We start from the raw sequence: 18,647 nt of genomic DNA, 5'->3' as shown, positions 1-18,647 counted from the left end.
CTTCGGCTCAGGTCATGATCCCAGGGTCCTGGGATCAAGCCCTGCATCAGGCTCCCTGCTCCATGGGAAGCCTGTTTCTCCCTCTCCCACTGCTTGTGTTCCCTCTCTCACTGTCTCTCTCTGTCAAATAAATAAATAAAATATTTGAAAAAAATTATAGCCCAGATAATATGGTGAAAAATAGAATGTAAAAATGACTATTAAAATAGGCAGAATGAATATGTCATTAGGGGAAAATAATCTATATGAAAAATGCCCAAGACAATTAGATTAAAAATGATTTTAAGGTGTTTGAATACCATGTACATATATCCAAACCAATAGTCTTCTTCAGTTTGAAAAAAAAAGATACAGAAATGGAACAAAATACTTTTGATCACCCTAAGAAGAATAAAATTCATAACAATTAACCTAATATGAAATATGGAGACTATGTAGATCTATTCCTGAGTGTCAGATTTCTTCCAAATTAAAATTTCTGGTGATATTACCTAAGTGCAACTATATTTAGACTTTATGGGCCCCTCAAGAATAAATGGTCAAATATATTGGAGAGTATTTAAGTTTAATCTCCAAGTCTATTCAAATGCATTTAGAATTTTAAGTGCATGTAGAATTACAATAATTAAAACAGGGTTTTAGCACTGCAAAACTAAATGAGCCAATGACTCATTTACATTCAGATAACTGAATAAGTAATATTGAATAATAAATATACTAATAAAAATATAATACATAAATAAAAATAAAATAATAAAATAAGTGAATTTAAAATGTATATACTGAGTTAATGATAAAGGTTGTATTTTAAATTTTAACAGAGTGCAATAGTGGAGGAAATGGTAAATTACTTGAAGAACAATGTATCATCCACTAGTCTCCAATGCAGTCCATATTTAATGCAGACATATTTAAGAAAGAAAGCAAAATTATTACATTCTTAAGTAGAATGAGAAAGCATGAAGCACAGCTACTTTCCTGTTGATAACAACTAGAATGGGGTGGTGAACTGACTAAAAGCATTTTGTTTGAAGGCATCTGGGAGCCCCTACTGTTCTAAGGGTGAGCACAGGTAAGGTCGCAGACAGATGAGCACACAGAGGTGAGCTGGCCTTCTGTAGACACTGACTTGACACTGGAAGAGAGTGAGAAGCATAATTTGCCCAGAGAAAGAAGCAGAGAATTTACTTTTCTCAGAGGATAATATTGGCAGCATTTGTGATCTGTAGGGCTTTGAACATAAAATTGGTTTTCACCTCAAGATATTTGCTGAGTTCTAAATCAAGGCAGGATGAAAGGTTAAAAATATTAATCTGAAAATTATGCAAAAGCAGACAACAGTTTTAGAAATTTGCTGTGCTGAGAGGTAAGCAAAGAGAATTCAGAGCCAGCTAAGGAGAACTCCCAGGAATAGACTGTACTCTCAGCTCAAAGGCCTGGAGGGCTATAGAACTGGGAAAGGAAAAAAAAAATAGAAGTAAACAGAACCCTACAAAACTTCAACCCAGCCTTGATCCAGCTGATTGGATTAAGACATAATCTTGGTTTGTGGGACTAAAAAATGTTCATATTCTTTTTCTAAGTACTTATATTAAGATATAGTCAGCAGTGTTTTAAATGATTAATATGCCCCAAAAATCCATAGTGTGCTATTATTTAATGATAATAGCTGATTTAAGTAATAATCATCCATTTGTTAATTATGTTAAGTAATAACCATCCATTTATTAATTATGATATATGCAAAGTTAAGCACCTATTAGTCCAATAGAAGTAAGTAATCTCAGAATATGATTACTATCATGGGAAACTGTTCATGATTAAATCTTAAATGAACAAAGGATAATATCATCTACACAAGAGGATGGTAATTTTATTTTATATATGTAAACAGAAATACATATTTTAATGTATATGTAATAATATGCTAATAAAAACACTAGCAATAAATATGTTATTGCAATAAATTTTCATGTTATACTTTTCTGCACTTTAATAAAAATCTAAAATTAAAAACAAATGAAAGGATATATTTTAAAATACATTTTTCTACCAACACTAACACTCCAAATGGCAAATGGAGGTTTTGTGTTTGATTTTCTAGAAAACAATAGGCCCAAGAAATATAAAAGTCAAGTAATATAGATATACTCTTGCAGAAAGAGGATTTTGAATAGATTTTTTTAAGGGGAAGAATAATTAAATACCCAACATGAGAAGAATCTTCATGTTTGGGATGAAATGAAATAGAAAAGAAATTTATTTTCTAGATCTTATAATAATTACTAAAAATTTTAATTGCTGCATATCATCTACATAGTTTTATAGATATTAAATAATGTTAGAAAAATGATGCATTCTATTTCATAAAACATTTTCACCATTTATTCTGTCTTCTTTTTTTTTCTTGTAGGAATCTTTGGTATTGATGAAGTCTTACATTTAAAGAAATAAGTATTTTGAAGCTCTATTATATGCAAGAATATATTCCTATAGTATTAAAAGTTTAATTTAAATTCAGTAGCACTGAATTTAGAGACTTTCATTTCATTAAAGACTTTTCATTAGAACTTTGAATTTTAAGTTTGAGACAGCTTCAAAAAGCTAGGACAAATATAAAGTCATTGAATGCTTATGTTACAAATTTTTTCACATGAATTTCTTATACTAAAGAAATGAAAATAATCATGGTAAATCAACTACTTTAATTTAACCAGCATCAAAAGTGAACATCTGCTAAAATAAATATTATGAACTGTACTTTAAGGAGTAATATTCACTTCGACTAAATGCTGGGGAAAATGATAAGTATTCCTTTTTCTCTGACAACATTTCACGAATGTTAATGGAAACACCTTAAGGGAAGCGTAATTATTGCAGTAGGTCTGTTTAATTGAAATAAGCGTGATATACAACTGGTTCTAGTAAAGATTAGTTTGGAACTAACTGATTAAAAATAAAATTTGGTGTAATAGGACTGTCCATTTGTTTTAAATATCACTTTATTTTTGAATCCCTTAATTTTGTATATTCATTTTTAGCACCATCAATTGTATCTAGAAACTAGAGTAGTAATATCCCCTTGTGACTATCTCTTCAGACCAAAAAAGAAACACAATAGGATATTCAAATATTCCTTTAAATTTTTTCCCTCCTACTTTTAATGTCTTTAATCCCACTCAAATGTTTGAAGATCAGTGAAGATCTTATATTAAAAACTTTTTATCCAAGTTGTATTAATCTTTTATTTTTTTATATCTCATAAACAAGTAAATTTTGGTGGCTGAAGTTGTGTGTTCTCAGAATGGATGCTGCAGGACCCTGCTAACAAGATATAGTTTCCCATGGAAATCAATTTTGAAGATTTACCCAAGCAAATCATTCTTACGGAAGCAAGAAAACAGTCCTCCAATTCCCTTAAAGATTTGTGGCCAATATTATTTAACAGATGTGTGAGGAGTAAGAGAGATCTTTATTCTATAGATATAAATCCACCTCATGACTAATGATATTAGTGTGTGGGCACATAAGGCAATATATCCATTCTGCAGCTGCTGATAAAACTACCTTTACCATGTAGAGGGAAGAATCAAAAAAAAATGATTTTTGCCTCAGGAGCCCACACTTCAGCTCATATTTTTCATCCATTTTATTTTCAGGATATGGATTATAGAATGCCATTACTACCTTGGTTACTCCCCATCCCTATAGATATAATTTTAAAAGTATGCCATGTTGTTTCTAAAAACATATCTATTGGGGTGCCTGGGTGGCTCAGTCGTTAAGCGTCTGCCTTCGGCTCAGATCATGATCCCAGGGTCCTGGGATCGAGCCCCGCATCGGGATCCCTGCTCTGTAGGAAGCCTGCTTCTCCCTCTCCCACTCCCCTTGCTTGTGTTCCCCCTCTCGCTGTGTCTCTCTCTGTCAAATAAATAAATAAAATCTTTAAAATAAAAAAATAAAAAAATAAAAACATATCTATTAACAGTAAATCAACATTTCAGGATGATTTGGTATTATATGCAAATGAGTATTCTTAAACTTTATTTTTCCTAATAGAAGAATTTTTCAATTCTACCTGTCATCATCTTTAAGATTAGCATATATATGATAAGTACCATAAATATACCACCACATCTATCTATATCTGTATCTATATATATCAACATCTACATCATCTATCTAATCTTACTGTGAATTAAAAGTCTAAAAGCTGAAAATAGGTTGCAACCATTTATAAATCATATGTTTATTCATTTGGAGCTGACTTATTCATTTTTCCATGAATTCACTAAACCTCAGAAATGACTGTATGTCAGACATCAAGTGAATGCCAAGGATATAGGATTCTTACCCTCAAAAATCATCTGGTGTAGCTGGCAAAACAAACATGCAACAAATAATTCTAAGTTTTGGAATAAGTGTTAAAACAGGTCGTCTAAGATGCTATAAAAGTAAAAAAGAGGGAAAAACTGGCTGCAGGGTTGGTGTGCCTGCACAGTGTAGGAACCATGGGTTTCAGGAAGTGATGAAACATATTTTAATAAGTCAGTATTAATCATAGGTGAAGAAATCAGATTTACCATTGCTAAGTTATTAGGACTCCTAATGAAGAAAATGCACAGTTTTTATACATAATAATTCAGACTCAATCCTCAGGAAATGTTTATAGCCACCTCTGCACCCTATTCAGGTATCCTCAGCATTTAAGCTCCATCGTAGAATAAGGGGTCTTTTAAGATGTATTCAACTGAGCAACCGCAAACTCAAAATGATTTCTTACATAATTTTCTAATGGCCCTTCATCTACCTACTTAGCACACTTCATTTACACCTTCTCTTCCATATTGCACTGCTACTAGGCAAGAATGTATCCTCCATGGAATGCTTAGTACCCTATAATGAACATTTAGAGGGAAAAGGTATTTCCTTAGTCTTGCTTCCCTAGAAATATAGCCTGAGGAAGTCACATATGTTAAACCTTTATTAAGGGAGAATGTTCAGTTCCAAGGAATCAAGAGTGAAAGGCAAAAGGAAGCAAGGCAGAACAGCAGAAGGTAAATATAAGGTGGTGAGTTGCCTGAGTCACTGAGCTAGCAATAGCTTCTGCATGAAACATTGTTGGTGTTCAATAAAGTGTGATAAGTAGAACTTTATGCAATTACTGCATTTCCAAAGAGTTCATCTATTGGGGAAGAGCAAGGAATTTGTTAGCTAGCTCCTTTTTGCCCCTTGTCTCTCACTGGATAATGTAGGTCCCATGGGGATCAGTTTGCACATTCCTACTGAGTTGCCATTAGTGTGAGGGCTTCTGGTGGGCCCAGTGGGATTGGCCCTGCCACTATAGGCATGATGAAGGCCATCTTGAAGTCCAGCCCTAGGCACTGCAGGTGGCTAAAAGGGTGGATATGTTAAGCTGAGGCCCCCTGGGAAGTTCTAGTGGCTCTAAAACTGGAGAACATTAAGAACTGAGAATACTCTGGCCAGAAATAAGGGCAAAAGAGTGAGTCCACCTGGGTGAGGGGGATGGGATCGTGCAGGCAGAACTGGCTGGATCAAGGGTGCATATAAATTGTGTCCAGGAACATTGCTCCATTTTATAATGATTGCATTATTCAGCTAACATCAAAGCAGATGTTTTGGGTTGTACAAATGAAAATCAGCTAATACTGTTCAATATCAAAAATTTAGGAACTTTATTTAATTTTTAGTTAGTAGTTTTCCAAGAAACAAAGTAGGTTATTTTACTCTAATTGTGTAAAAAGCAAAAATATGGTTGTCAAAAATATGCACACAGTGTAATGCCCAAACTTGCCCTTGGTTTTATTCTGATTTAAATTACTGACTCTGCAGTTTGATTTCACTCTCTATAACCCAGTTTTAGTTGACACCTGCATGTCTGACGTTCATATTTTGGTGCATGAGGAAAAACAATGTAGAAAACAACAACACACTAGCACTGAAAAGTACATCTAAGGACTCAGAAATGTCAGCAACTATAAAAAGAAAAAGTCTACTTAAGTGACACCCATGCTTGTCAGAACCACGCTCTGCAACCTCTGATCTCAGCCCCTAGTTCATTGTCGGTAAATCTTCTTTGTGCTCAGCTTTATTTTGTCATGACTTTCAATTCACCCACACGCTTTGTCAAGCCTTTTCAACGTGGCAGACATAATAGTTTTTCCTTTAGCTTTTCACAACCAACATTTTTAGGGAAAAAATATTCTATGTTTTCAACCTTCAAGTGTTTGCCATCATTAGATGGAAATCTATTAGATTAGAGATGCAGTTCTCTATGAATTAAACATATGACTCCAGAATGAGTTTGTTTTCACTTCTGAAGATAAATGTGTAAAATACAGAAGATGGTGAAATACCTGCTGAGTCAACTCAGAGGATTGATTAAAATGTGTGTGTGTGTATGTGAGAGAGAGAGAGAAAGAGAGAAAGAGAGAGAAAGAATCCAATAATGTGGTAGCTACTGTTAGTTATTTATCTCAAAAGCTGTTCACAATCTTCTTTTCTCAGTCATTTCCCACTGTAAACACCAAAAATGGTAGAGACTAGCCACCTTCACCTCCCTGCCCCCACTCCCTTTAAAAACTTTTCTCTTAGCCTGCTAAAAGGGGAGATGTGTAGATGGTGCTACTTATCCTTCTTTCCTTTCTTTCCTGTTCCAAACACTAAAGTTATGTTTGGAAATATTGAAGCCCTTGTGTGACCATGAGGTACAAACCAGATAAAAGTCAACACTCTAATAGTAGTGGAGGGCAATAATGTGTATAGACAAGAGATGGGTTCTTGGTGGCTTCCCTGAACCACTGAAACAAACCAGTAAATGTCACCATCTAGAATTCTTGTCAGTTGGGAACAAAACCCAACTATTTACTCCATCAGTACTTAGGGTTTCTTTTATTTGTCATCGAAAGCATTCTTAATTGATACAAACATCTAGGGAAGAGAATCTATTCTCTTTCACATGATACAATGTGAATTATATACTTTGAAATTCTCACGTGTGCAATCATATATTCTTATTTAAGATCATACTAATTTTCAATAAGCCTTTGGGAATAGAAACACCTAATTTATCTATCTATCTATCTATCTATCTATCTATCATCTATCATCTATCATCTACAAGCACGCACGCACACACACACACACACACAAGTAATACTTTTCAAGTTACACACTTCATTCCGATAAAAGAAATTCATGCTGAGAAAAAATATATATATACACACACGTTTATATACATATACATATGAAAGAATTTAGAAAAAAGGAGGAGATATCCAAAGAATACAAAAATACAGATTTGAAGAGGCACATGCACCCCAACCTTTAGAGCAGCACTATCAACAATAGCTAAATTATGGGAAAAGCCCAAATGATTGGATAAATAAGATGTGGTGTATATATACCACGGACTATTACTCAGCCAACAAAAAGAATGAAATCTTGCATTGATTTCAATGCAAGAGAGAAAGAAAAATACTATATGATTTCATTCATATGTGCAATTTAAGAAACAAAACAGATGAACATAGGGAAGGGAAGAAAAAGTAAAATAAGAAAAACAGAGAGGAAGGCAAACCATAAGAGACTCTTAACTATAGGGAACAAACTGAGTGTTGAAGAAGGGGAGATTGGTGTGGGATGGACTAAATGGGTGATGGGCATTAAGGAGGGCACTTGTGATGAGCACTGATAATGCAAGTAATAAACCACTAAATTCTATTCCTGAAACCAATACTACAATTCCATATGTTAACTAACTGAATTTAAATAAAATTTTGGAAGAAGAAAAAGAAAAGAAGTGGGTGTTCCTTTATGTAGGCACTTAACCTTGGAAATGTCAAATGAAACTATGTTTATCAATCAGGATTAGGTTAGTGGTGTAGTAGTAGAGAGCGATTGGGAAGATTGGATTTATGAGACACTGGTTGAAAGAAAGCTATATAGGGCGCCTGGGTGACTCAGTTGGTTGAGCGACTGCCTTCGGCTCAGGTCATGATCCTGGAGTCCCGGGATCGAGTCCCACATCGGGCTCCCTGCTCAGCAGAGAGCCTGCTTCTCCTTCTCACCCTCCTCCCTCTCATGCTCTCTGTCTCTCATTCTCTCCCTCAAATAAATAAATAAAATCTTTAAAAAAAAAAGAAAGAAAGCTATATATTTTATCTGCCTCCTCTGTTTCTTTTTAAACATGAGAGAACTTTGGTGTAGACCTTTGGCTTGCCTAAAATTGAAGCTGCTTAATGGTGTAGTCACTACTAGACATTTTTTTAACTCATTATATCCAGTTTCATAAACATTCTGTTACCCAAACAACCATCTTTCAGAATCTCAAATGACTCTTCTACAAAAAAAAAGAGATGCAACCTCATATACAATAAGCAAATTGATCCTGTCATTTATTGATGGCTTATGGATTAAATCATTTCATTCAGAATGCAACTGGAGAGAGGGAAAACTGCAAATGTCTCAGCATCACTGAAGGGCCACAATGTTTAACCCTCACATTGATTGAAACTTAACTTAGTGACTCTTTATGAGGAAGAATATGAAGCCCAAGCCCTAGAACTCATAGGTAGAGAAACCAGAACTTCATGTCAAGGCTGATGATGCCAAAACCCATGCTTTTTTTCTCATTGGAAAAATACCTCTGCAAAAGCGTCCATTTTGATTGCCTTTGACTGATCAAACCACAGAGTGTTTTAAAGTCAGACTTCCTCCTATTTTCAGGTTTAAGTATACAAATACTAATGGTTGATTAGTAAGTTCCTGACTCAGTAATGTAGCTAATAGTTTTTTCTATTACCTTAATCTTCTGTATTTGTTTTTATTACCATATCATATGTGTGCATGTGTGAATATTTTTGTAATTTAGTCAATTAATATTACAAATGTTCTGGAGTTACAAGAGATCAACCTTAGAGATATTTGAAGAGTGGTCTTGGGGACTTTCCAAAATCCAGCCTCTTCTTAATGATTTCCATCTAGCCCTGGTATTCAGTGAGCTATGATTAATTATTTTGAAGTTTTCAGTTATTTTAGGGATGTATCTAGACCTGCCCTATTTGGCAAGGCTCTAGTTCAACAATATGGAGCTATATTTCCTGGAGAATTAAAACATTAAATAGTTTGGTGCAATGAGATAGGGTACATATTCTCTTATTTTATTAAACACACACATCAGATAAAACAACACTTCTAAAATAATCATTAATTCATAAGAAAGTGGGCATTTAAAGACACAGATATAAGAGAAATATATAGATCAAATTAATGATTTGTTCTTAAAAATGAGATTTATGAAAAACTCACTTATTTTGATCTAAACATTTTCATTTCCCCACCACCAGTGACAATTTCCATATTAAATGAGATTCATTGTTGTGATTTTAGTCTATTAATTTTTTCTCTTGTATGAATAGATACTATTATCTCTGCATAAAATGTCTTTCCCCACCAATTCACCTATTTTATTCTTATTCATTGTTTACATATCAACTTTAGGAAGTTATCCTTACATCTGTGTGTACATATAGATTTAACCTCTCAAAACACTTTTTCATGCCATCTAAGAAAGCTGTAATTCCACATTTTCTGGTGTGCTTATTTAATTAATGTCTCCTCCTCCACTGGACTATTCATTCCCAAAAGACAAAGACTATCCATTTTGCTCAAAATTACAGTATGAGGGGCACATGTGTGGCTCAGTTGTTAAGCGTCTACCTTTGGCTCAGGTCATGATCCCAGGGTCCTGGGATTAAACCCTGCCCGTGCTCCCCACTCATCAGGGAATCTGCTTCTCCCTCTCCCACTCCCCCTGCTTGTGTTCTCTCCCTCACTATGTCTCTCTGTCAAATAAATAATTAAATCTTTTAAAAATTTACAGTACCAATTCCTAGCAAATTAACACTACAGTCCCTCAAAAATATTTGAGTAAATAAATGGATAAATCAGTGAGTTGACAATTATCTCAAAAATACTTCAATATCTGGTGTTAATATAATTACAAATAATGTAAATAAACATACCTATGTTTGCATTATATATACACATTATGTGTATTCTTTAAAATAAACATTTTATTTTAAGACAGTTTTAGATTTATTGGCCATCAGATGTGGAATTTAAGAAACAAAACAAATAAATAAAGAAGAAAAACAGACTCTTAAATTCAGAGAACAAACTGGTGGTTGCCAGAGAGGAAGTAGGTGGAGGGATGGGGAAACAGTTAAAGGAATTAATAAAGTTAAACAGATTAAAAGGACACTTATCTTGATGAGAACTCAGTAATATATGGAATCGTTGAATTATTATATTGTATACCTGAAACTAATATAATACTGTATGTTACTTATACTTGTATTAAAATAGTTTTAGATTTATGGAAAAATTCCTAAGACAGTAATTCCCATATGCCACACACCGAGTTTCCCTTATTATTAGCACTGTATGCTTCATCACTATGGACCATTTGTTATAATTAATGAACCAATATCAATATATTATTATTAACTAATGCCCATGTTTTCTTAAGAGTTCCTTAGTTTTTATATAATATCCTTTTTCTATTCCAGAATCTCATTCAGGATACAATATATTTTTTCTTTTTTTTATGTTATGTTAATCACCATACATTACATCATTAGTTTTTGATGTAGTGTTCCATGATTTATTGATTGTGTATAACACCCAGTGCTCCAGTCAGTACGTGCCCTCTTTAATACCCATCAGAGGGCTAACCCATCCTCTCACCCCCCTCCCCTCTAGAACCCTCAGTTTGTTTCTCAGAGTCCAGTCTCTCATGGTTCATCTCCCCCTCCGATTTCCCCCCCTTCATTCTTCCCCTCCTGCTATCTTCTTCTTCTTTTTTTTTTTAACATATATTGCATTATTTGTTTCAGAGGTACAGATCTGTGATTCAACAGTCTTGCACAATTCACAGCACTCACCATAGCACACACCCTCCCCAATGTCTATCACCAGCCACCCCATCCCTCCCCCACCACCACTCCAGCAACCCTCAGTTTGTTTCCTGAGATTAAGAATTCCTCATATCAGGATACCATATTATATTTAGTCATCATTACCCTAAGGAGTTATGCTACTCCTGGCTGTGACTGTTTCTCAGACTTTCCTTGTTTTTTGTGACATCAGTTTTGAAGAGTAATGGTCAAGTATTTTGTAGATTCTTCATCAACTGGCATTTTTTGATGCCTTTCTCATGACACGGCAAAGGTTATAGATTTGTGGGAGAAAGACCACAGAGGTAAAGTGCCATTTTTACTACATCATATCAAGGGTACATACTATCAATGTGATTGTAACTATTAAAGTCTACTTTGATTACTTGCTGTGGTTATACTTTTTATGTGTCTCCTTTATAAAGTTATACATCTTTCCCTTTTCCCTTCTGTACTCTGAAAGGAAGTCACTATGCATATTAAGAAACAACATTAAAAAATAAAACATATTTTAATACTCTTGTATTTTTATTAATTTACTAATATCTACAACATTTTATTGAATTTCCATTGTACAACATTCTTCTAAAAATGTGGGGTAAAATATTAGCCTTATATTAATGTAATTATAATACTGCTCTTTAAAATTATACATTATAGGTTACGGTAGTTAGCAGCTGCAGAAATATCTTATTTGAATCTCATTGTAACCTAGTAAGGAAGAGAAGGACAATGACAGTTCATTCTTTGAAATGTTAAGAAACTAAGGAACAGAGCTTTTTCTTAAATGGTTTAGTATAGGTTGTTTTCATAACTTGTAATATTTTGTAATTGGTGCAACCAAAACAAGAACCAGGTTTTCTGACTCATAAGTGTACTTAAATATAAAGCACATACTTAAACTTTGAACTTTTTTCACTAATGCAGTATATAATATTTTTCACTAATGTAGTATATATATATATGTATATGTAGTATATATATATAATATTTTTCACTAATGTAGTATATAAGATTATTTAATGAGAAAACACAAACCTTGATTAATCATCATAATAAAATGTAATGTCATTTAATGTTTTCATATATAATTATATGTAAATGGATATTGCAAATTCAGTAAATACATGTCAAGATAATAATGAAGCTTTAAGATACTTGAGTTCATGGTAATGTCAGTAACAAAAACTTAAATACATAATTAATACTCTACTTATTCATAAAAGCATCCAGGGACAGGGACCAGGATGGGAAAACCCAGGGAAAAAGGCATCAGTGATATTTCTATTGAAAAACAAAACAAAACAAAACCAGCCTGTGGCATACAATACTTACCCTTTTATATTAGAAGAGTTGCCAAGTAAAAGAGAAATTTAAATTAGTGTGTGTCTTTCCCAAGGCAGAACTAGTGCAAATGGATGAAAGCTACAGGAGAGCTTTGTTCAGTATAAGAGAACATTTCCTGATACTGAGTTGTCAAAGGTTCAGTTGCTGCATTGTGAAACAGTGGCTTTCTTGTCATTGAAAGATTTCCAGTATAGAGTTGTCTGAAGGGAATTTTGCAGAAGATATTTCTTAACTGGGTGGGAGATGGGGCTAGACGACCTCCATAGTCCATTCTATGACCATTTTTCCTTTTCTAACATGTAAAAATGTTCATAAGAGAATCAAGCTGTTGTGTAATACAGAGGTGTTCAAACGTATTTGCCTTGATTTGTAATCAGATATATGAATTACAGTCTATTTATTCTTGACCCTTTAGTCCACTACATATTTCTATTCTTGCCTCTTAGAAAGTCATTCAGAAGATTTACTTCAAAAAAGAAAAAAAAACACACTTGTTTATCAGACACCTATTAGGAGGGGTAAAGATTTATGAGGGACAGGGGAATATGTCCAGATAATAGGCAGTCTATAGGAATCATCTATGCTGGAGGTAGACAGCGCTGACAGGACCTCTTCTCCACAGCTATTCTAAACCAGATGCTGCTTCCAAGGTTGTAAGAATTTAATGAGTAGTATTTAATGAGTTAGAAGAGTTTAATGAGAAATTCTCACTGCAGTGCTTACTGTAGCTCAATTAATTTCCCCTTTCCCTCTTTTTCTTCCCCACTTTTGTGGTTATCTGTCCTTCAAACAACTACTGATTGACTGACTGACTCATTTGTTCGTTTCATATTTGTTCAGCATGGACTATGGCAAGGACCAAAAATGCAAGGACATAGGACAGAGGTGCTGCCCTGTTTGATCAGGATCAAGTCAGGTTGGACACACCAGCTCCTTGGTCAGGGCCACTGCTGCTGTTGTTCCCCAAATAAGACAGAACTCCCCACATCATTCCTTCACAGTGACTCCCTCTGACATTAGTTCTGACCTCTGTCCAAGAGACTGGACCAGTCACACTTGCTCTTGCGGCACCAGCAGTTCTCACAGCTTTCAGATGATTTATCCTGCTTCATTTTCTGTAGTATTTGAAGGCTTTTAGCCATGCCTGCCAAGGCACTGAAAAAAACAAACCCTCTTTCCAACTCCAAAGACATCTTCATTAGTGTGTTTCAACTCAACAATTATGATTACTTTTGTTGTAATATTACAAGTGAGCTGTTTTTAAAGGATGTAGGGCCTCAAAAGATATCGTATTCTGCTTTGCACTTGGATTAATTAATAACATGCATATTAGGCTGTTTTTCTGATATATGCAAGTGCATTTTGTGTCTATTCTGGAAGCCTAAATGCGATAAGACTAGAGGTATGCTTTTCAGATTAAACCATGAGATTTAGATTAGATGAAAAAAATGCAGTCGATTTAACTAGATGCTGAATTAGTTTTTTATTGTTGCAATCACAAATTACCACAAACTTAGTGGCTTGAAAACAAAATACTAATCTATTTTCCTACAGTTCTATAGGTCAGAGGTCCTAATGTGTCACACTGGCATAAAATCAACATGCTGGCAGGGATGCATTCTTTTCTAGAGGCTCTGGAGGAGCAATATCTCCTTGTCTTTGGCAGTTTCTACTGGCCTCCTAGCTTTCTTTAAGTTCTGGTCCCTTCCTGCATCTTCAGGGCCAGCAGTCTCAGACCTCCTCCTCACATTGCTATTTCCATAGTTCTTTCATTTTACTTTCTTCCACTTTTTTTTTTTTTAAGGTAGGCTTCACAATCAGTGTGGAGTCCAATGTGGGGATTGAACTCATGACCCTGAGATCAAGACCTGAGCTGAGATCAAGAGTCAGATGTTCAACTGACTGAGCCACCCAGGTACCTCTTATCTTCTCTCACTTTTAAAGACACTAGGGATTACATTGGGCAATCCTGGATAATCCAGCCTCATTAATTTATTTGAAGGTTAGCTGATTAGAAAAATTAATTCCAACTACAACCTTAACTCTCTTTTCCATGTGAGATAATATTCTCACAGGTTCTAGAAATTATGGCATAGATATTTTGGGGATGCTATTATTCTGCCCATCATAGATGCACAGAATAAAAATCTGAAACAAAACCAAGTTTAAGTGCTGGTTTAGAGTTATTGACTAAATCATATTTTCAAATTTCTTTTCAGTTACTCTTTGTAATTTATAGATTAAAAATTAGGATTTTTTAAAACAAATACATGTTTATTCATTTTTTTCCTGGTAGGGCAGTTAACATTTAAAAGGTGTATGTAGGATAGATATTGATAGTGATAATCTGGGAAGAACTATTTTGGCCTTAAGGAATTTCAGGGAGAGAAGCTGATAGGTTTTAATAGAAAAATAACTACAGTGTGCTCCACTTCTGGGGCGTTGTTAGGGAGGTATCCCAGACTCGCTTTGTGCTCAGTGAATGGTTTAATGGGAGATTTCCACCTATGTGTGATGGGAAAATGTGCTAATGACCCTCCATAGGCAAAAATGAAGAGTTGTACGAATCTGTCATTTTCCTCTTGCGATCACACAATTCATTATATTTCTTTCCTCTTTGTCATAAATATGTCTTAACTGTTTTGTAGTTCTAGCTCTGGAATCGTACTTCTTTTTTTCTTTCCAATCTACTTTTTCAATCCCAAATAATAGGTATTTTTTATTCCATGTGACATCAGTATTTGCATTTCCTTCATTTACCTAGTGAATTAAATGTTTATTATTATTATGAAACAACCATCTCTATCTTTGGTAATATATTTGCCATGAAGTTCACCTTACCTGATATATCAACAAAGCTCCCACATTTATCTTTCATTATTGTTTGCACTGCATTTCTCTATACTTTTACTTTTGTTCTACTAATGTCTTGATTTTATACCTTCTCTGGTAAGAAATACATAAATGTTATTTTTGTTGATATTGTTGTTGTCCAGTCTGACAATCTTTATATGCAACTGGACAGTTTGGTCTATTTAACTCTATTGTAAATACTTAATATATTTGGACTTAAATCACCATCTTACTCTGTGCTTCCTACTTGTCCAACTTGTGCTATTTTATTTTTCTTTTATTTTCTTGTGGAGTTCTCTTTCTGTATTAACATTATTTTCTCCCTTGTTCCTTGGTTAATTTTTAAGTTATACACTTTGCCTATTAAGTTAGGGCATCCTCTAATAAATAAAAAAATCTGTTTTTCGATGAGTATTAAAGAGGGCATGCTCTGCATGGAACACTGGGTGTTATGCACAAACAATGAATCATGGAACACTACATCAAAAACTAATGATGTAATGTATGGTGATTAACATAACAATAAAAATTTAAAAAAATAAAATGCAAAAAATATCTGTTTTTAACATATTCGGTTTTATTTACATTGACTTCTTTTGGGCATACATGATATTGCTTTGGGATACATTTTAATTCTGTTTATTTATCTAAATACCTCAAGAAAAAAGTAATATTGTTTTATACAATGTTCATCTAAATTTATTCATAAGCTTATCATTTTCTTTACTATTTATTCCTTCCCACATCTCCATGCCTAGAAAATAATCTAGAATTATTTTTTCTTTTCTTAAAAAAAACAAATCCCTTCAGTATTTCTTTGATTCAACATCCTTTCTTATGAATTTTCTATATCTTTCTATTTGACTGAAAATGACTTAATTTTACCTGGGTTCTTAAAGGGTATTTCCAAAATATGTCAAGATAAGATAGCAATTATTTTCTTTTAGTACACTGTCTTTTTGCTTACATTTATTTCTATTAAAAGTAACTACTGCTTCCGGCTTTAGACAAAAAGAAATAAGCCCACTGCAGCCCGTTTCTCCCACTGACCATAACTAACTACACTGGGCAAAATATAAAAAACAACTACATGAAAAATCTTTAAAGAAAATAACAGCAAGGACACTGGGGAGAGAAGTAAAAATTTAATAACAACTAATATGATTACAGCGGGTTTCCTGTTTTTGTTTTGTTTTGTTTTTGCTTCCTTTATTTCCCAGGGTTGACATGAGATGAAGACAAATTAGATCATGAACAGCAGAACTGTGAGAAAAGCTCATCTTTCTGACTAGAGGCCTGAGAAAGGGCCCCTGTGAGTCGTGGGTTCTGGAAAGGACACTCATGACATTTTCTCTTTTTGGCTCGTGACCCTACTCCAAGGCCAGGTTGTCAAACAGCTGCTGTTACAAGTTCAGTGGCACTGTGAGCACCTAGAAATCCCAAGAGAGAACCCACCCTTTAGAATAAATAACTAGGAAGAGCCCATTATGGGAGGGATCCTTATTACTTTTCTCTCTCTCTCTCTCTTTTTCTTTTTTTCATGCTGTTTTGTCATGAAGCAATGTACAACAGTGCAGGAGGCTATAGTTTGAGAAAAGCTCTGACTTTCTGGACAGATGAAGGACAGCTCTTCCCTGGCAGCCAGACAGTGTGGGGGAAATTCTAGAGACAAGCAAGAGGGAGAAGGGGATACCCTAACTCCATGGATGAACTGAAAGAAATTCTAGGTTCAGTCTCATGAAGTGCAGAATAAAGACTTTGAATACTCAGCTGATATTAGATACACCACCTTGGAAAATAAATCAGAACATAATGTCTGAAATTGTTTGTCTGCCATATTAGTTTTTGCACTACACCAAACAATGACTGCCCTCCCACCACTAAAAAAAAGATAGCCACATCAAATTCCTGGAACTTACAAAGATTTCCTTATTTGGAAAAAGGATCTTTGTAGATGTAATTAAGTTAAGGATCTTGGGGCGAGATTATCCTGGATTATCTGAGTGGGCCCTAAATCCAATGATGAGTGTCTTTATAAGAGACACATAAAGGAGAACAGGCACACAGAGGAAGACGTGATGTGACTGTGGAGGCAGAGATTATAGTGATGTGGCCCTGATCAAATAACCTTTAATGAACTACATCAGTACTCAAGGAAGTGATGTTTTTAGTTTTGCATATTTTGTTAGACTATACTTCTGCTAGAAGTAAGGGGAGAAAGGATTTGTTAGGTTATGAAAGAATAGTGGTAATGAGAAGATAGAGATAATGAAGAGATCGGAATGGAGAAAAAAGGTTGGAGTAGAAAAGTAAGGAAAAAGTAGAGAAGCCATTCCTGGTATTATAGACATGGCTCTAAGAGGTGGGTTGCTGGCTCCCACAGTGTGTCTTCTGACTGTTCCTGTGCCAATATCATCCCAGGTGGGACCTTCAGTCTCCATGCTAACTCTTTCACCCACCCCTCTTACCCCATCAAATGGTTGCAGCTGCAATTCTAAAATCACTAATGGAAACTCAATAATGCTATCTCAAAATTCAGTACTGCTTTAGCTCAGGATACTTTTATACTTATATGTACATATATCTACATATCTACAGATATATGTACATATGCTTATATGTACATATATCTGCTTTTATACTTACATGTATATATATCTACATATATGTGTACATGTATCTACATTTAATGTACATATATCTATATGTACATATATCTACAATAAATATGTACATATTTATTTTCACTTATTTAACTTACATTGATGGTTTATCATGTTTGTGAATGAAAACGTAAATGTGTAAGTATTCTTGAACTGATACACTGGGCTAAAACTCTCAAGATAAAGTGATTTTCTTTAAGTAAGTATTCCAGAATAGCTTTCATGATGGATATAAATTCACTCTTAGGTAAACACCAAGTAGTTATTGTAAAGTTACATATATACTGCAGAAATTTACCATGGCTGAGAAACTCTATGGCCAGGTATTCTTTGAATCACTACTTACATTGTGCTTTGTGAGGTTTGAAATGTTAGTTGCTATTGCTTGTAGCCAGTCAATACAGTCTTCAGCAGAGAGGCACTGAATAATCCCACTGCAGACCCCGTCCACAGCAATGACTTGAAAAGCATTCTGCCTGCAGACATGTCAGAACAAATCAGATCAAACATCATCTCATTTATCTATTTGCAAGTTGAAATAGTATCTATTGAAAGCTTTTCTTTTACACAATACAAATACAGCTTCAAATTCATATGTGCTTATTTCTCTGTTTTTAAATGGAACACTAAGAATGAGCCCAGATAACATATAATTTTGAATTACTAGAAAGTATCCTGAGATTCAGATAAATTTGGAGAAGATTTGAGTTGTAAAATATATATTATATAAATGGAAGGATATCTAAGACATTTTAGAAGGCTTATTTTCCCAGTTTACCATAAAAATATACATAGAAGTTTATTT

At 34.2% G+C, this 18,647-nt stretch overlaps 1 protein-coding gene across 2 annotated transcripts in view; it reads right to left on the bottom strand.

Annotated features, from left to right (window-relative positions):
* SNTG1 (syntrophin gamma 1) overlaps nt 1–18,647 on the bottom strand; it is a 957,083-nt gene that overhangs the window by 204,289 nt on the left and 734,147 nt on the right. For both annotated transcript variants that reach the window (XM_025871422.2, XM_073892760.1), the window contains exon 12: nt 18,189–18,318. In XM_025871422.2, the coding sequence (XP_025727207.1) occupies nt 18,189–18,318 (130 nt within the window). The remainder of the gene's footprint in view (nt 1–18,188; nt 18,319–18,647) is intronic.

The sequence above is a fragment of the Callorhinus ursinus genome, unplaced genomic scaffold, assembly GCF_003265705.2.
Source record: "Callorhinus ursinus isolate GAN/ISIS: 27379988/994484 unplaced genomic scaffold, GSC_fseal_2.0 scaffold5, whole genome shotgun sequence".
Classification (NCBI taxonomy): domain Eukaryota; kingdom Metazoa; phylum Chordata; class Mammalia; order Carnivora; family Otariidae; genus Callorhinus; species Callorhinus ursinus.
The sequence above is the reverse complement of the archived record's forward strand: the minus strand, read 5'-3'. Positions and strand labels throughout refer to the sequence as shown.